Source organism: Opisthocomus hoazin, chromosome Z, assembly GCF_030867145.1.
Source record: "Opisthocomus hoazin isolate bOpiHoa1 chromosome Z, bOpiHoa1.hap1, whole genome shotgun sequence".
NCBI lineage: Eukaryota > Metazoa > Chordata > Aves > Opisthocomiformes > Opisthocomidae > Opisthocomus > Opisthocomus hoazin.
The window spans coordinates 52,108,999-52,134,145 of NC_134454.1; the positions used below are offsets into that span (position 1 = coordinate 52,108,999).

The 25,147-nt window shown below is 39.1% G+C and overlaps 1 protein-coding gene across 1 annotated transcript in view; it reads left to right on the plus strand.

Moving 5' to 3' along the window:
- LOC104333384 (guanine nucleotide-binding protein G(q) subunit alpha) overlaps nucleotides 1-25,147 on the plus strand; it is a 139,029-nt gene that overhangs the window by 84,568 nt on the left and 29,314 nt on the right. Inside the window, exons 3-5 of the mRNA XM_075447267.1 lie at nucleotides 12,206-12,360; nucleotides 23,189-23,317; nucleotides 24,301-24,430. Of these exons, the coding sequence (XP_075303382.1) occupies nucleotides 12,206-12,360; nucleotides 23,189-23,317; nucleotides 24,301-24,430 (414 nt within the window). The remainder of the gene's footprint in view (nucleotides 1-12,205; nucleotides 12,361-23,188; nucleotides 23,318-24,300; nucleotides 24,431-25,147) is intronic.

Sequence of the window (25,147 nt, forward strand, 5' to 3'; positions counted from 1 at the left end):
AAGCATTGGAGATACTTTGGTAATTGAGACTTCCATGACAGAGAACAAATGCTCCAGCATACTACAATTATGCGTCCTTTTAGGCAAACTGGAGCTGTAAGGTTTTTGAGCAATGCCTCAGAAATTGCACAGAATTTTCCCTCTTCATGGAAAAGTTTGCCTGCAGAGCTACCCTTTGTTTGCTCCATATCTTACTTCTTGGTGATGTATTGCTGCTTAACAGATTTGTTGCAAGTTGTTAAAAGGACGGTTTAGTGATGACAAGTCAGTGAGGGTTGTTGTGTAGTATTATAGTGGCAGCGTGTAACATGTGTGCACTGTTTTCATCTGAGGGCTTGTGTTGTGTTGCAAATGTTTGATCAGCCCAGTGAGAGCATTACTGAGATGATTTATAGAGTCCATTTCATGAGTCATCCCATTTGGCCAGACACATGCTATGATTGTTGGAATGTATCAAGTCAGGAGTGTTGTAAAACTTACTGGTAGCATGCAGTATAGTATACTGGCGCTATCTTGGTGATATTACGTGTCATCTTATGGACTATAATTCTCTGTGTGTGTGCTTATTTGCAATTAAATGGCTTAATGTAAATTAGTCTGAAATTCCAATATGTATCCGTTCACCCAACTCAGATTTCTCCCTTTAACTGTGAAATAATGAAAAAACTATCATACACCTTTATTTCTCCCTTTGTCCCGGCATGGTTGCGTATACCTTCATGTGGCAAGTGGAGTCGTGGTGAGGAAGGTGCTGCTCTGACAGCTTTTGAGAGGCTCTGGCTGCCTTGTTTATAAATGACTGTATTTATAGCACAGCCTGACTGTACAGGTGCGGCTTTAAGTGTTACAATACGCATTTTTAGTTTATGCGTTTAAGCCCAGCCTGCCAGAAACCATTGGGATTACTGAAAGATGCTGTGGCGTTGTCTTTCTGTACTTGAGATTTTGGAATACATAGGTGAAATAAATGTCTTAGTATATTTTAACAAAATGTAAAACATTCTAAATTAGAGATGTTTAATGTAAATTATGACATGATTTTTAGATAGGAACATACAAGGCTTCTGTTTATGAACACTTAGAGTTGCACCTGCATTTTAATATAATAATACAAGTACAAGAAAAGTGCATGGTAGAATGGGCAGGGAGCCATTTAGCTATCAGTTAAATTGTAAATGTTTTGGATCAGGAGCCATTTCAAATCTCTGTTCTGAGATTTCCCATAATTTTTTGGATAATTTTAAATGTTTTTGTATAGAATTCTTGGAAGTGAACTTACTAAATAAGCTTTCTAGGTAGGTCTCAGCTTTTTAAAAATAACTGCCGTAGAAAAATTGATCCTGCTTTATGCATGAGATTGAAAGTTAGATTTCATTCATATTGTCTTATTATATAGTATGATCCAGAAGCTAAAGACCTTGTTTAAGGAAAATTATATTACTGTATTTATTTTAGTACCTTTTCCATTCTGAGTGTGTTCATAAGGTTCTCTTTTTCCTGCTTTGTCTTGTGACCTGATCTCAAACAAAGTTAGGCAGTGGGTATTTTTTAGCAAGAAAAATAACAATATAACAAAACAGTGAGGTAGTTTTTGACTGTACTTTGCATTCACTGTCTATCAGTCTGTTCAATCGAGTTCAGTGTTTTGGGGGCTTCACAAAAGAGCCGCTGTTGGCAGGCATTTGGTAGCAAGCAGATGATTTATTTCATAAAGTTTCTGCTGTTTAATCTGTTTTTCCATTATCTGACTATCAGCTAGGTCTGAAATCCTGTTGCAGAGTTTTTCTGGGAGAAATTTGAGACTGGGTAGCAGTTTCTGACTCGTAATTCAGTTCAGTAGCGGGACAACAGTAGCTTGTGGCAACATCAGACTTTTGGGGTGTTTATCACCTCTACTCCATTTCCTAGGTGTTTGTCCTGGTTTTGGCTTGGATAGAGTTCATTTTCTTCCCAGTAGCTGCTGTGTTTTGGATTAAGTATGAGAAGAAGTTATTTCTCCCAAGTAACTAGCGATAGAATGAGAGGAGATGGCCTCAGGTTGCGTCAGGGGAGGTTTAGATTGGATATTAGAAAAAATTTCTTTAGTGAAAGGCATTGGAGTTAGCTGCCCAGGGAAGTGGTGGAGTCACCATCCCTGGAGGTGTTCAGAAGACATGGCACTTCAGGACATGGTTTAGTAGGATGGTGGTGATGGGTTGATGGTTGGACTTGATGATCTTAGAGGTCTTTTGCAACTTTAATGATTCTATGATTCTGTGATTCTGTGAATGTTGATAACACTGATGGGTTTAGTTGTTGCTAAGAAGTCAAGGACTTTCTCTCCATATCCAGCTAATGAGCAGGTGTGCAGGAGCTGGGAGGGAGCACAGCCAGGCAGATAGCCCAGGCTGGACAATGAAAATATTCCACACAACAGGCGTCATGCAGAGTTTATAAATAGGGGTTGGCTGGGGGTGACAGGGAGCTATTGGATCTTCTTGTTTTCCATGAATTCGGATCCTCTCTTGTCCAGGAGTTTGAACTTTTCCAGGAGTTTGAGGTTTTTGAGAAGTGTTGTGAATTTCTCAAAGCTTGGCAAGTTTGGCGTTCTGCAGTTGCTTCTCAGGGACTGGCTGTGGATCAGTCACTGGATGGTGAGAAAAATTGTGTTGTGTAGAGTTTGTTTTGCATATTCATTATTATTGTTAGTAGTAATAGTGTTTCCTCTGTTGTCTTGTTAAACTGTCTTTATCTCATCTCGTGAGTTTTCCCTTTTGTCCATTATTCATCCTGCTGGGGGGGAAGGGGAGGGGTGAGTGAGTGGCTGTTGGGTGCTGAGTTGCCGGCTGCTAAGTTAAACTGTGACAGTGGTACCTGCTCTTTGACAGGAGAGGGACATATAGAAAAATAAGGTGATAAAGAGAAAAGTAGGTCTCTGTCTTTCCCTGTAATATCCTTATGTATCCACAGTTAGGAGTGGCTTCCCTGAGTCTGCATGTTTATCATGAATCGGGCAATTGAAAAACATATTCTGTTTTTTGGCTGTTTTATTCTTCTATTTTCTATGGCGTCATGAATTGTCCAGGAGAATACAACAGGCTAGTCTTCTGACTTGCAAGATTATGTCATGCTCTGTGGGCATTCTTACCCGTACAAAGACTACAGAAGAGAGAAAGCAGCATTACTATTCTATGCCCTACTGGTTGATGAAAATTTTCCTCGGAGATTTTGCTAATATTTCATTCTTAAAACTCATGCTGCTTTACAGAAAAAAGATGGCTTATGTAGTTGCTCCTGTAAATGGAAAGATGAAATGCGTATTTGTCATCAAGTGTTTTTTTCCCTGAGTTTTATTTGGTTAACTGCTATTGTTCCCAGAGTTAACCACTGTGGTAATTCAGTAAAATATTACTTGGAGTAAATTAGTAAAACCCAGCTTAATTTAAATGTACAAAAATAGATACAGAAAGCAAATACTTTGTAGTAGAGTAGCATCAACTGATTGACAGAAAGGAAGTCTTGTGCTAATCCATTAATGTAGTCCTGCAGCACCAGAGAGCAGTCTTGAAAGTGTGAACCTTTTTCTTAACAATAGTGCTGTATTACAAGAACTTCTTCAGCAGTCATGTTTTCCTCTTGAAGTAGTTTGTGGAGGATCAGGTATCTCCAAGTACCTTTGGGAGTCCCATCGTTTTCCTATTGCTGCAAAAACAAATTGAAGAAATACTTTTCCTGAAGTCTTAAATCCATTCCTTCTTCACCGTGGCACTATCAGGATGTGAAAGTCTTGTGGCTTCATTGGGTATTCTCGTGTGACCAGTGCAGATTTTAAAAACACATGGCAGTACATCTTTTTCATGTGTGGTGTTTTTAGGTGTAATGAACATCATATCTTCACCTTATCTGCTGGAAGATATATGTCTACCATGTTTTGGTTAAAGGGAGTGATGAGAAGATATAATTCTGCCTCAGAATCACTCTCTTTCCCATTCTGGAGTCATACTGTTCTAAAACAATTCGCTTAAAAGTAAATAGTACACTTACATAGCACATTATAGCAAAATTTAGAACTTCCTTGGAGAAGAACCAAAACTGAAAAACAAACAAAAGGAAAATACAAATACTATTAGTAAGATAAAAGGTGATGTCTTTGGTTTGATGGGGGAAGCTTCCTGGGTCTTGCAACAAAAGAAATTTTTATTTTTGCTTCAAACCCTTTTAAGGACAAGTTTACATTAGGAAACTGGGACCGAATTATTTGGCTATAGAAAGCTGTGCCAAATCTATGAATCATGTTGAAGGAAAATTTTCTTCAAATAATTGCAGAGGCAATGCAGTAAATGGAAGTGATAGTTTAGATGAAGTGTATTTTTTTTTTACTCAGAGATGTGTAAAGACGTATGAGTGTGTGTTTGTGCATGGGCATCTGGGTAACATGGTATGGTATACCATTTAGCACTCCTGTGACTTGTGATGTAGACACATCAGGTTTTGTGCTGTCACTAACCTCATTAGAAATACTTGTACAAGAGCTGTTACTATTTGAAGGTAACAATTGCTTTCTCCTACAGGACTGAATCTTAGTCTCAAGTGTAATAATAATGTAGTGGTAACTGCTGTTAATTGAACACTACTATGATTACACTTTCACTATTGGAAGTGATCGACCTGTGTGTTTCAATAGTTTTATGTAACTGCACTTAGTGGTGCTTAAGGCCTTTGTGAAGTACTTGGAGATCTTTACGTTAAAAGATTATGTTATATAATGCAAATATCTAAAAGTCATTATTTGTTTTATAGAGATACAAATCCAGGAAGATCTTTATCATACTAAATGTGGAGTTATCAATTCTTTTACCAGAGTTTTCTTGTAAATTACTCTGCTTAGAATTGCTACAAACAAAATCAGGATGTATGCGCAAATCCTAGCCTTCTTCATAGAGGAAGAAGTAGCGAAGACTTCAACAGCTGAAATTACCCAAGATCACTGCCAGACTGACTAAAATTACTTCATCTGCCTCTTTGTCCTATTGGTAGAGAGGCTTATGGGTGCTTAATTTCTGTTTTTCTCGATCTTTATCTACTTTTTCCTTTGTTTTGAAAACCTGGTTTTGAAAACCTGGTTTGTTCTGTAGAGACTGATTGCCAGAAGTGTTGGCTGAAGAAGTGTTTCAGTTGGTGGAAGTATTACAATACGTATGTGGTTTTGAGAGGGAAGAGGTGAACAGTGATAAAAGTGGTAATTCAGGCCATTACATGGAATTAGATACTCTAACGAACTAATACTGATGCTAATGTTTACATGTTTATTTGTTAGGCAACAGCTTAACAGTGATAGCCAGGCAACCTAAAGTTTGTATATGGAAAACAGGAAAACTGGACAGTAAGTAAAAATATGATCTCACCTTTTTATTACGGTGTACTGTGGTTTGCCAGAGCAGAACAAGTCTGTGTTAGCTTTGGGCTCCTCAGATCTATTTACTTCTGAACAGTACCTGCTCTGTGCTGCTGTAATTGCACTGTCCCACAGCTTTCCTTTCCCTAAATTAACAACATACATGTTCCATCTCATAGGAGGGCATCTGATGTTTCATGACGGGAAACTGTATTTTTACATACTTACTTTTCTAACTCAGTTAACTTTCCAACAGTTATTCACACTGGGTGGATTAGTTATCAGAGAGTAAGATAACTTCTTACTCTTCTGCTTGACATCAGAAAAACCTTGTTTTGTTGCTATAAAAACCTTTTGTTTGTAAGAAGAGTATTGGAAACTTCAGGATAGAACGGTAGGATAACTGTAAGAAAGTAGCTTTATGAAGATCTAGATTATGTATGTAAATTGTACACCTAACCTCCCCTGTCTTCTACTTTGGCATGACTCACGTGTCTAATACTTGCGAGAGAATCTGCTAGGGTGACAAGAAGTTGTTTCATCATGTTTCTCGTGCTATGTTATTAAAACAGCTTTTTTTCAAGAACGACTATAGTAATAATACGACCTTTAAAATGTAAGTTTCAGAAGTGTTCTCTATTACCTATATAGAAATTTTGGTATAATCCTTGGTAAAAGCTTGCTTGAATATTCTAGTTGCAGCCCTGTAGCGGTAGCTTAGTGTTTGCCTCCATGTCTGGTGCAGCTTAAAAGAAAATAAGACATCAAGAAAATTCAGGGCTCTGGTTGTAGTGTACGAATAAAGTTCTCATTTATTCAGCTACTTCCTAAGGTTTCCTTGATCCCTAATAAAGAAAAAAACAAAAAACCAAATCTTGTATGTGTAGACAGTCATAATTCCAGTGTTTAAATATATAAAAGTATTATGTTCAATGATGCATTTTGAATGGAATAAATATCCATCTTAAGTCATGAGATACCATGTTTAAATCCTGATTATTTCATTGTACTGCCTGTAAGCCATGGTTAGGGTCCATCATCTTTGACTTTTTATAATGACCACTAACAAAAAAAAATTTCTTCATGCAAACTCATTTTTTTAGATTCTGTTATGTGTCTGTGAGATTCTTTTTCAAAGAGCTTATGCTATTTTTTTCTTTCCAAAGGTTAAAATGTGAAGCGAGAAAGGGTGATAAATTCTGATTTAGGTAGTTTGATACCATATTAACCTTTGTCAGCAGCTGAAGGATAATTAGCATTGCACTAAGCCTACTTTCAGCAATGCATAGCACACTTTATTAGTACAAATACAGCTCTTGGTACACCATGAAACCTCATCCCTGTTTACCTTAGTCCATTCTATGCTGTAAAGTTGCTCAAGGGAAGCACCATCCTCCCTTACAGTTCTCTTACGAACTACTTTTTGTGGGCTGCTATGTAAAAACACTTTCCTGATTATAAGTCAGAGGTTGCTGCTTTCTGATGTGTTGAGGAACACATCCCCCAACCGTCTAGTTTTCAAGACAGGGAAATAGACTATTATTACTCTCCTTGAATGTAATACCCACTTCAAATATCTGCAGGTTTGCAGGAGTCTCCAGAGCAGTGTATCTTGCTATACAGCCCTATAAGGCAAGGTATTTCTGTGAACTACACTTCTAGATTACAAGTCACCGGGGTCTGAATCTGTAAATGACTCATGACTGTTGTTGAGCTGGCATAAATAATCATTTCTGCTTTTAAGCTGCATTATCAAGAATTCCTCCGCCCGCCTCTCATAGAAGGCAAATCCGTGGTCATGGTGATGTCTTTGTAATGACTTCCATTCAGCTCCTGGACTGCTTGGATCTGATCACGTCATTGTTCTCAATTTTGCAATCAGTGTAAATTACACTATCCAGACCTAACTAATGTCACTGTGCTTGATCATTTAGTTATTGACAACCAAGCACGACAGCTGCAGGCTTTGTCTGATCGGTTTCAGAAATCCTGTTACAAAACAGAAGATGTTCTCTCCCGTGTAAGTGAATTCTTTAAATGGGCACCTTAAAATCAGCTAGTCCACAGAGACCATTGGTAAGAAGCAATCTTGCCTGCTGGATCTCAAGCACATTGCTTTCTCCTATGGATTTAAGATCACAGACGAATTTCTTTTGAAATAGATGGTACATTTCTGCCTGGTCTCCCTCATAGAAATCATTCTATGTAGGTTGGAATGCTAATTTGGAAAAATTGCAGAGACTGTATCAAGAGGAATGTAAAATATGAACCTTTTTCTATGCTTGCTACACTGATTGTAGCCACTGTTACAAGGCTCAAGATGGTTGATGCACACACAGAAAGAACTCGAGACCAGATCATTGGGTGGCCCAATTAGTCCCTAAGAAACATCAGAGCTTTCAAAAAATTATGAATAAGTAGAAAACTGACATGATGAAGCCTAGAGATTAAAAAAATATCATTCATGGACTGTGGCCAGAAGAGCATTGCCAAAAAGACCAGCATAAAACTGTAATGCTATTCAAACTCAGGATTAGTTTTTAACACTGTCAGTAGTTTTCTGACGGAAATGAAGAAGGAGAAATTATAGCTATTTTGGTATCTCCTCAGGCTCCAGTTTTCCTGGTTTCAGAATCTAATACTATTCCCAGAAATTTCAGTTTTCTTATTCTGGGATCATTTTTTAAATAATTGTGGAAGTCAGTGAAGAAGCTCTTAAATTCAGGATATCTGTGGTTTGCTAAGAAAATTGTATGAGTGTTTATAAGATTTCTGGCAAAAAATGTGGAAGTTTTTACAAGTATTCTTATATTGCCAGAAAGCCGTGGAAAATATTGACTGCTGATGTCAGAAGTGTATTGGACTGAAGTTATCTGCACAACCTAGATTTTGTGTGTGGAACATTACAGCTGAACTAGTAGTTACATAATGACCAATTTTAATTTGGTAGTACTTACAGAATCCTTCAGTTTTGTCTGTCATTTGGGGTTTGAGGTTTTTTTTTTGTGGTTGTTTTTTTAATGCTTTGATGACAATTACTGGTGTCCCTAATAAGAAAGGTACAATTTTCTCAGGGGCAACAGCTTGACTTTTGCTTTTTGTGCTTCCAAATAATGTCAATCTTTGGGTAAAGTGAAAGGATTAGTAGACTAAGAAGTACTCAGTAACGTTTATAGTTGCATAGACTGGATTAAGGAGGAGTCCTTAGATTTGTTCATGTTTGAGTGCTACCATCAAAAGTTATGTTCCAAATTTGCTATTATATTAGTAGAGTGAAACTAAAGCCAGTAATTGGAAGTAGTGACAGCACACATCATGCATGATTGATACTTCTTCTGCATTAAATTTATTCTTCTCCATCTTACAAGGTTTCACTAGAATTACTTTTGACTTGTACCAGGCCAAATGAGAGAAAAATGAAGCGAATAGTTGAGAACCTGTATTTTCATCTCTGTCTCCACCACCAGAAGTTAGAAGCCAGCAAAAGATGTTGCCTGACAAAGACTCTCAAAGAAAGAAAAATTGCTGTCTATGGGAAAGTAGAGTACCTCTGGGAATAAGAAAGCATAACTGAGGATTAATAAAGATTTGAAATCTATGTATAGATTTAAGAGACGCAGCACTGATGTGAAGAGCTGTGTATCGGTTGGTACAAGCTGTCAGTGTGCCCAGGCAAACCCCAGGGAAGCAGAAGCAGTGTTCGCTGAGGAAATGTTGTCTCTTTTTAAAAAGTTGAATCAGTTTTTCGATGGCTGCAACTTCTTGCCATTCACCATAGTTTATTTTGCAAGTATTGTCACATAGTGCAGAGTCGTATTAGTTGTATGACAGAACATACAGAACTGATAAATAAAACAATGCAATATCTTGAACAACTTTATAGTAGTAAATCTAGATAGGTAACTGAATAAAGTAATTACCTTTTAAGATTTTCTCTTCTACTAGTGTAGAATAGTTGAGCACCTGTTAGAGAACGTTTAGGGAACTGTTGGAGAAATACTTTATTTATGACAGATTTCAAATGAAAGCTTTTGAGTAGTAAGTTAGTCTTTTAGCTCTGTTAGCATTTGGTATCAGTTGACCATAATTTCGGAGCTGAAGTACAAAAACAAAAAAAAATCTGTGTCTGAATATATTCTTTTATCAGTTTGTCACAAGCTGTGGGAAAATACTCAGTGCATCATTCTTCTGGAAGTACAAAAGAGCAATAGAATACAGAACTGAGCTTGATAAGGTGTAAGATACTTAAAATAAAAATTATCCTGTTTCACAGGAACAGTGGCTTGTGTGGCTTGTGAACCTGATGAGGTTCAACAAAAGCAAATGCAGGGTCCTGCACCTGGGGAGGAACAACCCCATGCATCAGTACAGGCTTGGGGTGGACCTGCTGGAGAGCAGCTGTGTGGAGAGGGACCTGGGTGTCCTGGTGGACAACAGGTTAACCATGAGCCAGCAGTGTGCCCTGCCTGCCAAGAAGGCCAATGGCATTCTGGGATGCATCAAGAGGAGTGTGGCCAGCAGGTCGAGAGAGGTTCTCCTTCCCCTCTACACTGCCCTAGTGAGGACTCATTTGGAGTACTGTGTCCAGTTCTGGGCTCCCCAGTTCAAGAAAGATGAGGAGCTACTGGAGAGAGTCCAGCGGAGGGCTACGAGGATGGTGAGGGAACTGGAACATCTCTGCTACGAGGAAAGGCTGAGGGAGCTGGGCTTGTTCAACCTGAAGAAGAGAAGGCTGCGAGGGAACCTAATAAATGCTTATAAATATCTGAAGGGTGGGTGTCAGGAGGATGGGGCCAAGCTCTTTTCAGTAGTGCCCAGCGACAGGACAAGGGGCAATGGGCACAAACTGAAGCACAGGAAGTTCCATCTGAACATGAGGAAGAACTTCTTCCCTCTGAGGGTGACGGAGCACTGGAACAGGCTGCCCAGGGAGGTGGTGGAGTCTCCTTCTCTGGAGATATTCAAGACCCGCCTGGACAAGGTCCTGTGCAGCCTGCTGTAGGTGACCCTGCTTCGGCAGGAGGGTTGGACTAGATGGCCCACAGAGGTCCCTTCCAACCCCTACCATTCTGTGATTCTGTGTTTAGTAGAGTACCATTTCTTGTTATTTGCTGTGAGAAGGTAGGGACCCTTTGTGATTTGTCCAGACATTTTGGAGATGCATGGACATGTTCCAGAATGAAATACCTTGTGTTAGAACTTTGGAGATTTTTAATCTGATAACAGAGAACACACGTTGAACTTGGAGGTTTTTGTTTCCTGTTGAGGAAACAACAGTTGCAGGTATAATATTTTGTTAGTAATAAGCAGTAACATCATTCTCCAGGACTGTCTGAAAAGACGGATGGGATATCATGTGTGTAAACATTTTATTAAATATAATAAATAAAATAAACATAATGAATATAATTTTAAAATATATATTTTTTTTACAATACAAGAACACTCCTTTCAGTATACCTTCACCTAATTTTAAATGGAAAGAGGTTTGTGTCCTCATCTCAAATGCAGACTAGATGTGAGTTGAGTCCCTCAGGTTTTTTGATTCACTAAGTTTTCATCTATTGTCTTCTGTGTGTCTGTGTATGTAGATGTTTGCATGTGTGTGTATCTCTACAGATACAAACATTCATGTGTTTGTTACTCAAATGTGTACATAATACTTCAGGACAAATCAGAAATCGTTCTGCTGTGTTTCTTTGGTAGGTCTGACTCCATAGGCTTCAGCTACATTTTAAGTATTTAGGAGGGTGATGGATTTATTAGGGATTATTCACTATTAGCACCTCCCAAATTTAGACGTTACTTTTTAAGAATCTCCATAGTTTATAGTACAAATTGAACTAGAGAAAATATGTAATAATCTTGCTTTTCTTTTTTAGTAGTAACTTCTGTTACATTTGTGGTAATGTTAACAACTTCTTTAATCAGTCTCTCTGAAAGACAAATTCCTTCCCTTCTTCCCATTCTCTCAGCTACCATCAGAGTCTAAATCTGTCAAATTGGTTAACTGGTCACCATTTAAAAAGCAGATTCTATATTCTCTAAGATTGTACCTGAAAAATTGAAAATCAAAGCTTTCTTTGAAATAAGCTTTATTAAATACAAATTTTAATGGGAGTGCTTCATCCTTTTTTATCTAAATACTACTAGATTGGAGTAAGCATAGTCTGAAATAAGGGCCCATAAGTAAATTTATTTATCCACTTTCTGTCTTAATGTCATATTTATCACTATTTGTCTTTGAATACACCATATCATCACTCATTCATAATTTACTCAATACTGTCACTTATTTTCATTCATTCACCATTTACTTAAGGGTCTTCCGTAGTAAGTCAACATTACTGTTTCTTTTCTACACCATCACTACATCATGGATGCAGATTTTTGTAAATTATCCATCTTTTAATATTTTGGGGTTTTACTGTCTTTTCTGTCTTTATGTTTGTTGTTGTGTCAAGTGTCCTGGGTTGAGTTGCTAATAAGGGGTTCAGCTGGTAGAATGGGTGGTAGGTATTCTGTTTAACAGTGTCTTTTAGCATGAAACGTAAATAATATGCTAATCCATGTTGAGATCTGTATACTTTCCATAAGAAAGTGAAGGGTTCTATCCTGTTCTTCCTCTTCTCTGGAACTCCCTGTAACTGTTGTCTCCTTTTTCCAGTTTCACAACCTTCTTCATGGTACTTGGTTTTTCAGATTGCATGTATACATTGGTGATATGGCCAATATGAAAAATTATTCCTGTTAATCATATTCACTGTATATGAGCTATCTGCAAACATGGAAAATGAAGTAAGTTTTACTGTTTTGTTTGTTTTGAATTAGGCTCATGCACAGTTAGTTCGAGAAGTCGATGTAGAGAAGGTGTCAACTTTTGAGAACCCATATGTAGATGCAATAAGAAGCTTATGGAATGACCCTGGAATTCAGGAGTGTTACGATAGACGACGGGAGTATCAATTATCAGATTCAACTAAATAGTAAGTACATGGTGGCTACAAACAACTATGTATAATTTTGTGTCTCTAACAAAGTAATTTTTAGTTCTTACCTTCTTACACTGTAAGCCTACGTACATGTTTGTATGCATATGCAGCACAAACGTGCCTGAATATACACTTACTAAATTGAATTCAGAGAATACTTTAAGGAGTGGAATACATCTAGTTTAGGGTTATCTGTGTTTGTTTCACAGAGTGACAGTCTGTGATCATTTGAAGTCTTAAAGTAAGATTCCGACTAGGGATAGTTAATCACCGATGGGTTTGTTTTTTTTTGTTGTGCCTGTTCAGGAGCTTACTCTCCTCTGACATACACTCACAAATGCAAGCTGGACAAAATTACTTCCATGTAGTATGACAGTAGTGAATAGTGGGAAGTGCAGCCAGGGTACACCTCCATCCAATTCCTAAAAATTAAAATGACCCAGAACTCCTGTTTTGCCAGGTTTTCCCCTTTTCCCTCACACATAGCTTCTGCAGTCCTGGTGGTGAGGTAAATAGTACTAAGCAACGGTTCTTGTGTTTCATGGAGCTGCCTTTCTTTCATGGAAACAAAGCCTAAACTTTAAAGAACATGGCTGTCAGGAAGACAACAGGAAAAACACTTTTATTATTTGTGTATGCACATTTTGGTGCAGAATGGTGCAAAGCACAGTGGCATCTCTGTTGTTTTGTTTGGATTCTCACTGTGCCTGAAGATACCATATTGTGTTTTGGTTTTTAGTGGTAAGAAAACAAATAGAATATTACCTAAACTGAAACACTTTAGGGTGCATAAATGCTGAAAAGAAAATTTCAGACAAGTTACTGACAGTGTACTTTGATACTGTTTCCATACTGAAATGAGCAGCAAAATTGAATTGAAATTGAAGCAGAGCTTGTCTTACACTTCAAATTTCTTGTAATTTGTAGGTCCTATCTTTGTTTCTATGACAGATGTGATGCTGTTTTTAAAGTTGAAATAAATGTATGTATTTTGTGTGCTTGCCTTAGAGGATTAAAATAGAACTACTTACACTCCAAAGCAGGAAATAATCATCTGATGCTAATTCAGATCAGATTATCCTGAATACTGTAGTTTTCACCTAGTTCTAATGAAACTGTCACCTTAGTGGATCTTTTGAGTAGTATTAAAAATAGTGGGGAATAATTCATGAAGTAGTTGTAGAAGGCAATTGCTAGTACATTGCCTTGCAAAAGGTGAATGATTGTTTTTCAAGCTCAACATGTCTAGCGATTTAACACGATTTTTTCCAGATTTGGTGATTCTAACTGTAAGTTGTTGTAGTTCATGCTGTGGATTTCTGCAAAACGAGTTTTAAATTAGAATTATGAATCACTGTATATGAGTCTTTAGAAGAGCCTCTCGTGTATTTATGCTTGCTTATGCATACTTTGGTATGACAGTATTCCATCTGAGTTCAAAGTTTTTTGTAACTTCAGCTGAACAATTAATTCCTTGATACCTCAGTGGAATTACTGTGTGCTAAATAGGATGTGCTTAGGGGCACACAAGGAGAGAGATCAGTGTATGTATCTAAGTTTTTACTGCAGCAGTTTACTCAGTTTGCTGGTATTGCCTCTAGCAATCAGAACATTCCTTCTTTTATGTCATAAAGCTGTAGGGAATTCTTAAGGCTTCATGGGTTTGTGTGAGCCTGTCAGAAGGACAAATGTTGTCCTAAATTGAGACCTGCTGTGTGACTGACACTGGAGTAGCAAATTACGAACAACTGTCTAGGTGGTGTCTGTACAAGTCATTTGTTGGGGGTGAGAAAACAATACATTTTATACTATACAGAAGTACATAATTATTTAACAAATATTTTAATACTGTTCACTGATTCTTTCTTCCTTTAATTTGTAGAAATGTACTTGAAGGTTCTAAAGCTGTCTTTGGGAGCAGTTTTTTCTATGAGGGTGGTGAGGCACTGGAACAGGTTGCCCAGAGAAGCTGTGGCTGCCCCTCCCTGGAAGTGTTCAACGCCAGGCTGGATGGAGCTCTGAGCAACCTGGTCTAGTGGAAGGTGTCCCTGCCCAGGGAAGTGTTCAAGGCCAGGCTGGATGTGGTTTTGAGCAACCTGATCTAGTGGAAGGTGTCCCTGCCCAGGGCAGGGGGTTTGGAACTAGGTGAGCTATAGGGTCCCTTCCAACACAAATTGTTCTATGATTCTGTGGATTTATGTTGCAGATGGTAGATTCTGCTTTTATGTATTCACACTTTATGCAGCCTTACTTGTGTAAAGTTTGCAGTAAAATAAAAGCAGCAAATAAAAATGACAGTCTGAAGATTAAGATCAAGTACTAGCAGCAGAACCATACCTACCCTATCTTATGCCTTAGATATAGTCCCCAAATATAAAAGGAAGGTCTGAAGAAAGGTGCAATATGAAATCTGCTACATACCAAAGCACTGCATCCTATAGAAAAAATGAAGATTATGCAACAGAACTAGGGAAATTTAGACAGGGAAGTGACGTTGCATAAAGCAGTGTATGGTATGTATTTCTTTCAAGATCCTTTTTTTTGTGCAGTACTGATCATGTTTTTAATATCTGTATAATTTTTAATCCACATTTCCTTTTAAGAGTTTGTACAAACTTTTTTATGTTTGATTATGTGCTTGTTTTAGCCTTTGCTAAGGTTGGCTTTTAGCCACATAGGAAATTGAGGGAGACAGCTAGGCAGGATTTGATGGGATAAGGATAAAAAGATCACAGTGCAGACATTTCTACTTCACTGCAAAGATCTTAGGTTTATTGTGTTTAGTTTAAGTTAAGATTAGATAGTTCTGGAAACTGGTAAACATGCCTCAACTTTTCACCAGTGCTGTAGAGGCTCAGAAATGCAAAGCTTTACAGAAGTTCTGAAGACGTGGCCCATACTTGTTTACACTTAGCTTTGTTCAGGGCTTGTTATTGTACTCTGAGAAGTGATTCCATTTACTGTGCTGCTGCTTGTTAGCAAAGACGACACTTTTGTCAGTTACTTTGACAGCTCTGTGAGGTAGGAAAAATCCTGCTACAGCAACTTTAACATTTTGCATGTGAGGAGTTGAGACACAAGAGCGTTGTATTCGTTTTCAAAAATGCAGAGAAAAGCTTTTCCCTTTCTAAGCTTGTTTTCCAGCGTATGGTCGAATTCAGTGCTAGTTTGGGGTAGTCTCATCAGCCAGTTCACAGTTTTGCAAAACAAGCAAACTCCAACCCCAAAAGAAGACACCAAACCCCAGCAACAGTAAGGAGAGTGGCTCCATCCGATTCCAGAATAGCGACAGAGATCTATCGAATCTTATTAAATAGTTTGCCTAAGTGGCCTTAGTCATAGACTTTGGTTAGGGTTTTATTTTTACTTGTACAGCCACTGTATGTATATGAGAGCGTTTTGTAGAGGGTCATACCTATCAACTATTCTAACTTCGAGGAAGACACGGGTTTTTTGAGTTAAACCTGAGAGCTTTAGGACTGAAAAGATGTAAATGTTTCTGGTTGTTGTCATACCTGGAAAAAGTCAGCCATGCGGTATCTGTCTTACATGTGGTTGAACACAGTGAAAGTATTTGCATATGAAATGTTGCTGGTAAGCCTTGCTTTTATAGCTGTGGTTACACCGAAACCACCCAACAAACTTTCTGTTAAACAACAAACTTTGTAGAGTTTCTTGGGGTTTGTTCCTTCCCTCTTCCCCTGTAGTCTCATTCTCCCTGTATAGATTAAAGAACAGTCATGTCGTCTGCTGGCTGTGTGGTAACAAGTCATCTTTACTAGTTTTAGACTGACCCTTTTATCAGTGTCAGTAATTACCTCTGTCTCGACATGTTTGGTTTTATTGTAGAGATTTCTCGGAGTGTGTTTCTGGGGTGGTGCCAGGCAGATGCCTTCTACCCAGCAGTGCATTTCAGAAGCATTCTGCTCCCGAGGGACTTCTGTGCTCACAAGGTCTCGCAGGCAGACTCCTTCTAAGCACAGGGTTTAGTAGTGTGCTAGTGAATATTAATTCAGCATCTTGCTACATCAGTTTTGCCTGCTGAGTCTGTTATTAGGCAGTACTGGTGAATAGAGTGATCTGATTTTTAACCTCAGAAAGGGAAACGTATTAGAGACGGATGATGGCTGTAGCTTTTCTACTTTTGTCTGCCCATGCCTTAATGGCTTGTCTTGATTAATTATGCTAAATGCTGAACCTAGTTTAAAGTTTCAGAAATTTACCTTACGGAATTATTCCTGAGAAAACACTATTTTATCACCTGATCACCTGCAAGATAAATCTGGCCTCGAAGATGTTGGAAAATTGTAGCTCATGGTTGGAGGGGTGGTGTTTGTTTGAAGTGCCTGTCCTGTGTTTCTTCATGCTGAAGGTGCATCAAGACCTCATTCACCGAAAGTAAATTTAAGTAAGTTTTGATGGTCTGTCTTTGTTAGGTGATGTAGCTCTGGGAAGTGAATTAAGGCTGAATGTTGAGCTGCCTGTTCATTGTAATGGGGTTTATATTTGACTTCTTGAAGAAGGTTATTGGTTAAAACTGCTCTGGTCTGTTTATTAAGGCTAGGGGTCTCACTTCTTTGCCTGATTTCTGTATGAGAAAGTACAGAGGCCAGTCAGTCTACTCCTGTGATCCTGCTCCTGCTGTTTATTTTGCAGTGTGGACAAGCAGTATCTTTGAGACATGCTTGCTTTCAAGGGCACCCTTAGCACATCCATAGTCCAGCAGCTTCACTGAAGCTGGCTGCAGGCTTGGACCTTACCACAGGTTATGTAAAGTGCATTAAAAACAAGTAATTCTCTCTCAGCGCTGACTGGGGAACAAAAGGCTTCCTCCGGTTCTGGTCAGCGTGCAGATCACAGGCGTGCTGCGAGACAGTGGCCGTTTCTCCTGACGTCAGGGAAGGGCCGCTGCCAGCAGCTCATTACACACGCACCGCCTCAGTAGTGCGCCTTCTGCCTGTTGCTGTAGCAACCCCCTGGAAAATTACCTCAGCAGCCACTAAGATTCATTTTTACAAAACTAATTACAGGTATAATTAACTTTTTAAACTTGATCTGTACTATAAATTTACCTAGACCTATGTGGTTTGGCTTTTTTTTCTTCTTAAAAGTAATTTTATGCAATTTTCCATTTTTTGTTCCCTTGTATAATGCGTCGCTGAGTGGGTACTGTTCGGGTGAGAGGTGATCTAGCTACAGGGTGTCTCATCAAAGTGAGACATTTCTTACCAAGTGGTAAAAATGGACTCGGAATGCCATATAGTTGAGACCTAAATGACCTGCACACTGGCTGCTAGCTGTACAACTGAATTCCCTGTGGTAACGCTGGTGGTTACCTGCTTTTGGACTAGCCCTCAGGACAGCTGTCAGGATGTTTCCAATATCCATATCGTTATTATGATTTTGAAGTTAACAAACTGAGGAAACACCTGGTTTGGGCAATTGTTGGAAGCACTGTTTTTGTGGAAGTTCATGTTTATGGCAAATCCTGTGGTTTGTTTGCAAGAGTGCATGCGTAGCCATTTGTAGTATATGCTGAAGAGTTAGTTGCATTGCAAAGGCTGGTTGCAGTATCTGTGCATACATTTTGAGTTAGCCACTTACGCTAAAATACCTTGCGTATATCTCATACATGATTAAATTTTTTGTATGTGCACAGGATCTGTTTGCCCGGGTGAGCATTTGTCAGTACTTTGTTTAGGGCTGCATTAGGCAAGTGCTTTAAAGCCGTGGTTAATCTGTTTCTTAATAAACAAATATACAAAACAGTCAATGAAAATCTTAATTGTCTTTCACTTCCTCACCCATCTGAATTCAGTGACTCTATGCATTTCACATAATCCTGGCTTCATAAGTCCTCTTCTGATTGCAGATAAGCCAGTGGAGGAAGCTACTCCACCCTGCTTTCCTGCCTGTACTTATGGGCTTCCCATACCCTAGGCTGTGTCCATCAAATAAACTAGCTTAATCTGAACAGTCTCAATAGTGTTTCTTCACTATTCCTAATAATTGTGACAGAAATACGTTATCAAGCCTTGCACAAGCAAAAGAGCTGGCAGCTGGGGATGGGCAGATGTGCAGCTAGAGTGGGGCTTGAGCCAGCATAGCTGAAGGTAGAAAAGAATTGGCATTAGCTAGCATGTTTTGATGTTCTTGTTTAAAGTTGCTGCTTGGTACATTAGTTTAAGAATAAATAAATTGTTAGTTTAAAAAGCTGTAGGACGCTTAAAACTTGTGCATGCTGTGCTGCATTCCCCTGGTGATCAGAGAACTTCTTTAAACCCCATCTTTCACTTGGGGGAAAAAAGTTAAAAGTCCAAGCCTTTTGGTATGAGGAAGATTTGAAAATAGAAGTCTTTATTGTGGCAGTGAATTAAGCTATGATAAATGAAATAAATGACATAGTAAATTTTCAGTGTTACAGGAACCGCTGTAATAGTAATATGTGAAAAATGTGAGTACTGGTAGTATGTCTTTAAATATTAATGGTATTCCAGTTGTCTTTTCTTTTTGTGTAAATAGTCACCTATATTCATTATGTTTTGAAATAGCGAGTCAACCCAACAAATCAGTCATTCAGAAAAATCAGACTGTCACCCCACCTCTCCTAATATAATGAACAAATCTATTCTTGTGCTTCGAGAAGAGAAAATGTCTTGGGTTTTTTCTATGTAGTACCATGGACATAGAAGGATACCGTTGTGTATTTAATACAAAAGTCATGAGAACGTATTGAGCATAGGTGTGTTGATTTGCTCCCACTAGTATTTTAGGAAGAGTACACCTGATTGAAGAGAGACAATTCATTTCTGCAATATATCGAAAATCTTCAGATGTGATATGAAGCAGTGGGTCAAATGGAAGAGAAAGACCCTGATGTCAGTGCCAATGATACCTGTCCTTACTCCAAGATAATACTTATTTTTTTAATTCATTGTGTTACTTTGTTTTAGAGGTTACATGAATTTTAAGAGAGACTTAGGGAGTTCTTAGTGATTTTTAGAGTATCTTGAAGGGAATTTTGTGTTGCTGCTGCAGGCAAAGCTTTCAATCTGATATTCAGAAACACGTTTAATCCCCTTGAGGTTGATTGCAGAATGTGGAGTTACGTATCCTCATGTGGTAACAGGAAGTGTAACTGACCTGCAGAACTGTTGAAGTCAGTAGCAGAAAATACTCCTTTGCTTCAGAGCAACAATGCACAAAATTAATTAAAATACGAATTCCAGCACAAGTAATTCTTCAGCAGAAGTGTCTCTGTTAATAAAAAAAAAACAAACAAGAAAACCAACAAATCGAAACTTTAAATGATTTTTTTTCAACTTAAAAAGAATTTCATTGTCTATTTGGTGTATGCTCACAGCATGAAAATGGCAATTACAAGAGGTAACCAGAGTCACGTTGGAGTCCTGCTCTCATGTTAGGACCTGCAATGCTTCTTTGCATCCTCCCAAAATACAGTCACAAAACAAAACCGAAACGAATTTTTCGGGGGGGGGGGGGGGGGAAGAAGCTACTTCAGAGTCTCTGTCAGTTTCTTATTGTTGTACTTTCTTTTTTTTTCCTCAGTAACGAATTGATGATGTGCTTGTCCATTCTGCTTTTTGTGTAAAACACTTGAAGGCACATGAAGTGCTCAGACTCTCAATCCTTTTGCTTATTGGCAGAAACTAATCAGTGTTCTTGGAAAATATTTTCAGAGTAGTAGCTTCTGGATAATCTGAGATACATGGTTCAATACACCCTTCTAACTATGTGTAACTTTCTCACATTCAGTGTTTACTATTAGATTAATCTTTCATTAATAAAGTTGTATTGAGGGAGATTTAATAATGTTTTTGGCTTCCTCCCAGACCTAACAAGTTATTTCTTCTGTGTTTTTGCTGTAAGGTGGAAATCAAACTACTTTGTTTCTGTCATTGTTCAGGATAACTTGCTCTCACTATTGCATTAACAAATCATGCAGAGCATCTAGAAGAAGTGTCACTATTTCTTGTGTGGGTTTATTTAAAAAGAGCACCTGCACTAATAACTATCAGGAAAACATATTCAAAGCTTAGTGATACTTCATCATCATTTGAGAAATTACAAGACCATTGTTCTCCTCCCCTGGAATGAATGAGGTCATCCGTAGGTTAATTTATCACCTCAGTGGCTAACTCTGGGTCATTCTTGTGCTGGGAAGTAATTGAATGCCCAGGAGCTTCATTCCCTGCAGCAGTCTTTCTCCCAGCGTGTACCACGGGGAGAGCCCAAGCTGCGTGATGCAGTGATTTCATGAGATGTCCAGCTCCTGGACCCAAACAGGCTATCACACACGCAATGGTACACTTCTTGTTTGAAGTATCTCTTTTATGAGAATTAATTACCTGGAGGTAAGAGAATAAGCCTACAGAGAGGATGACTTTCCCTTGGTCGAAGAGGACTGCATGAGGGATCACTTAGGCAATCTAGACGCCCTCAAATCCATGGGCCCCGATGGAATGCACCCACAGGTGCTGAGGGAGCTGGCAGATGTCATTGCTGAGCCACTCTCCATCATCTTTGAGAGGTCCTGGAGGACAGGAGAGGTGCCCGAGGACTAAAGAAAAGCCAGCGTCACTCCAATCTTCAAAAAGAGCAAGAAGGAGGACCCAGGGAACTACACGCCAGTCATCCTCACCTCCATCCCGGGAAAGGTGATGGAGCAGCTTATGCTGGAGGTCATCATCAAGCAAGTGGAGGAAGAGAAGGTTATCAGGAGTAGTCAGCATGGATTCACCAAGGGGAAATCATGCCTGACCAATCTGATAGCTTTCTACGATGGCATGACTGGCTGGGTAGATGAGGGGAGAGCCGTGGATGTTGTCTGCCTCGACTTCAGCAAGGCTTTCGACACAGTCTCCCATAATATCCTCCTAGGGAAGCTCAGGAAGTAGTATAGGCTGGATGAGTGGTCAGTGAGGTGGATTGAGAACTGGCTGAATGGCAGAACTCAGAGGGTTGTCATCAGCGGCGCTGAGTCTAGTTGGAGGCTGGTAACTAGTGGTGTCCCCCAGGGGTCAGTACTGGGCCCAGTCTTGTTTAACTTCTTCATCAATGACTTGGATGAAGAGTTAGAACATACCCTCAGCAAGTTTGCTGATGACACCAAACTGGGAGGAGTGGTAGACACACCGGAAGGCTGTGGTGCCATTCAGCGGGACCTGGACAGGCTGGAGAGATGGGCAGAGAGGAACCTGATGAAATTCAACAAGGGCAAGTGCAGGGTCCTGCACCTGGGGAGGAATAACCCCATGTACCAGTACAGGCTTGGGGTGGACCTGCTGGAGTGCAGCTCTGTGGAAAGGGACCTGGAAGTGCTGGTGGATGACAGGTTAACCATGAGCCAGCAGTGTGCCCTTGTTGCCAAGAAAACTAATGTAATCCTGGGGTGCATCAAGAGGAGTGTGGCCAGCAGGTCGAGGGAGGTTCTCCTTCCCCTCTACACTGCCCTAGTGAGGCCCCATCTGGAGTATTGTGTCCAGTTCTGGGCTCCCCAGTTCAAGAAAGATGAGGAGCTACTGGAGAGAGTCCAGCGGAGGGCTACGATGATGATGAGGGGACTGGAACATCTCTCCTATGAGGAGAGGCTGAGGGAGCTGGGCTTGTTCAGCCTGAAGAAGAGAAGGCTGCGAGGGGACCTTAGAAATGCTTATAAATATCTGAAGGGTGGGCGTCAGGAGGATGTGGCCAAGCTCTTTTCAGTGGTGCCCAGTGACAGGACAAGGGGCAATGGGCACAAACTGAAGCATAGGAAGTTCCATCTGAACACGAGGAAGAACTTCTTCCCTCTGAGGGTGACGGAGCAGTGGAACAGGCTGCCCAGGGAGGTGGTGGAATCTTCTTCTCTGGAGATATTCAAGACCTGCCTGGACAAGGTCCTGTGCAGCCTACTGTAGGTGACCCTGCTTCGGCAGGAGGGTTGGACTAGATGACCCACAGAGGTCCCTTCCAACCCCTACCATTCTGTGATTCTGTGATTAAAACCTCCAGTACTTTGGTGCTTTATGGTTGAAACCGACCATTAAGCAATAGCAGATGATTTTTGCGTTGTAGTTAACCTTTACAAGCAATTTTACAGCAATTTTGGATTATTTGCTAACCAACTGGGGTGTATCTCATGCAGGCTTATTAACTTAATCGGAAGTTTCAGTGTGAATGCAGGAATTTCAGGTGCCAGAGATCGCACTAAATAATCAGTGCTGCCTTCTGATAGCAAGATCCGGAGAGCTTTTTAATTTGTCAGTGGGTGGGGTTTTCCTTTTTTTTTAATTTAATCTCCAAACAGTGGCATATATCCTCCTACCATTTTGTAACTGGTAATGATCTGTTCTACAGCAGTTCACTGTTCCTTGGGAGATGCGTTTTTGTCCATTTATCTATGTAGACACTGCAGAATGAATGTCAAGAGATATGTTACGTATCCAAATAAAACTGGGCAATTTTGTATCTCTCACACGTTTTATAGTATTTGTCTCTAAATCGGCTAGAATTATGTAACTGAAAACTTTGAATCTTTGGTGATTTTACATCTGAAAGCCGAACAAACTTGTATGAAAAATTCAGAATCATGATGGTACACTTCTATAGAATTTACTTGAAGCTATGAAAGCATACAGGAAGGGAGGATGGAGCAAGTTTTTATACTTCGTCCTCCTCTTTTATGCCGATAATGCTCTTTTTCTGTTGTACTTCTTCCTACCCCACAGCCCATTTCCATTCCCAAGCCTTTCTTTCTTTTTTCCTTGGTGGGACAGTGGTGTCACTGTCGTACATTCCTGTTGTTTCTCCCTGTCTATAGCTATCTTAACGACTTGGACCGCATAGCAGATTCAACCTATCTGCCAACTCAGCAAGATGTGCTCAGAGTTCGAGTCCCAACAACAGGGATCATTGAATATCCATTCGACTTACAAAGTGTCATTTTCAGGTAGGAAAAACGTTTTAACACACACTTGGTTGCTTCTGTTGTTTCCTTTTACATTGGCAATATCATGTATAGGATATGGGCTAAAAGTGCGTAATAAGCAGTTAGCCTATGTTTTTTAAATTTGAGCTTGGTTGTTGTATTTTAATGTAATTCCACATACAATAAGGAGCTGATGTTAAAGATGTCGAAAGGATGAAAGATAATTAAGTTTGTCTTTTAAGGTAGTTATTACTGATAGAAAACCTGCAGTTCATCTTTTCAGTAATATATATCAAAGTTTCATTGTGAATAATAATCTGAAAGTACAGTCGTGTGTCCCCCTAATTCATGTAAATTATGTAATGCAAAGTTACCACTTGTGTAGTTGATTCTTGGAGAGATTACACTCCTTTAGAGAGAAATCACCCTACTTTAATGCCAGAACAGTTGTTTAAAAATTAACTATGCAATTGCAAGTTATACATCTGTGTTTAGCTACACTAAGACAGGGGAAGAAGTGGGAATACACTGTGAGCAAATTTGAGTTTTACTTTCGGCTATTGAAAATGTTAGTAGATACATCTTGTGTTCTATTTGTCCTCTGAAAATTGGGGAGCTTTAACAAGTTGGGAATTTTCACTCTGATAATTTGGGGGGAAAAAGGCAGACCACCAAGTCTATTCTGTTCATATCTGTTTCTACTGAATACACAGGGCATACATTGTCAATTCATGACTCATGAGACCTTTATGTCTCAGAAATCTCAGGGGTTTGAGACCCACAATAGTTTAAATACAGAAAACACATCAGACATCAAAGCAAGTATGCTTACGTATCTACATGAAACACATTCATTACATATCAATGGAAAAAATTATTAAGAAAAACAAACAACAAGCAAAACTATGTTTTCAACTAAATTTTTGAGTTTTGTTATTGTGTGTGTGCTTATGTGTTCATCTGTTAAGGTATTCATGGAGTTGATGTGGATGTTTATTTTGCAGAATGGTGGATGTAGGAGGCCAACGATCAGAAAGAAGAAAATGGATACATTGCTTTGAAAACGTCACATCTATCATGTTCCTAGTAGCTCTTAGTGAATATGACCAAGTGCTTGTGGAGTCAGACAATGAGGTAAGCAAGCATCAGCAAAAGAACTAGTTTTAAAGAAAAATTACTTCACTTGTGTAGTCCCAGGTGTTTTGCAAATGTATCAACCAGCAGTCATACACAACTGCCCCCAGAGGAGTGAGAAGCACTACAGGGATCAAGAGGGCAGGAGGGGATCAATCTTCAAATATGGCAAAGCTGATCCACTGCATGGAAGATTCAGAGAAACCTATCTGTTTTGTGTTGAAGGGAAATACAGTTGAATGTGGAGAAATGTTCTTAGTGTAGCTATTTGTTCAATTAGTGTTATGTAGCAGAGCCACAAAAGTAGGCAGTGGAAATGAAGACGAAATTTATAGATTCTTTGATAGAACCAACCCTAAATTAGTAAACTTTATTCCATTGCCTCAAAGCATAGGATGTGAATTGTATCTTTATTTCAAAAAACAACAGGAGTGAGAAAGTGGATGAGCTGAGCAGGCAAAGCACACTAGTATCCAATATTTTGAATGCAGTTTTGTGGAGTAGTGAAATTATTTAATGTTCATATTTTTTTTACTTTCCTGAGAAATAATTTAAGTTACTCATCAAGCCTTTATAAGTTACTTGCTGGCACTCTCCTGTGCAAGTCTTTTAACACATACTTACAAAAGTTAGGTGAAAAAAAGAAAATATTTGAATGTTCTTCATGGCTTCATACGTGTTGATTTCATTGTTTAAGAGAATGGTTGACATAACAAG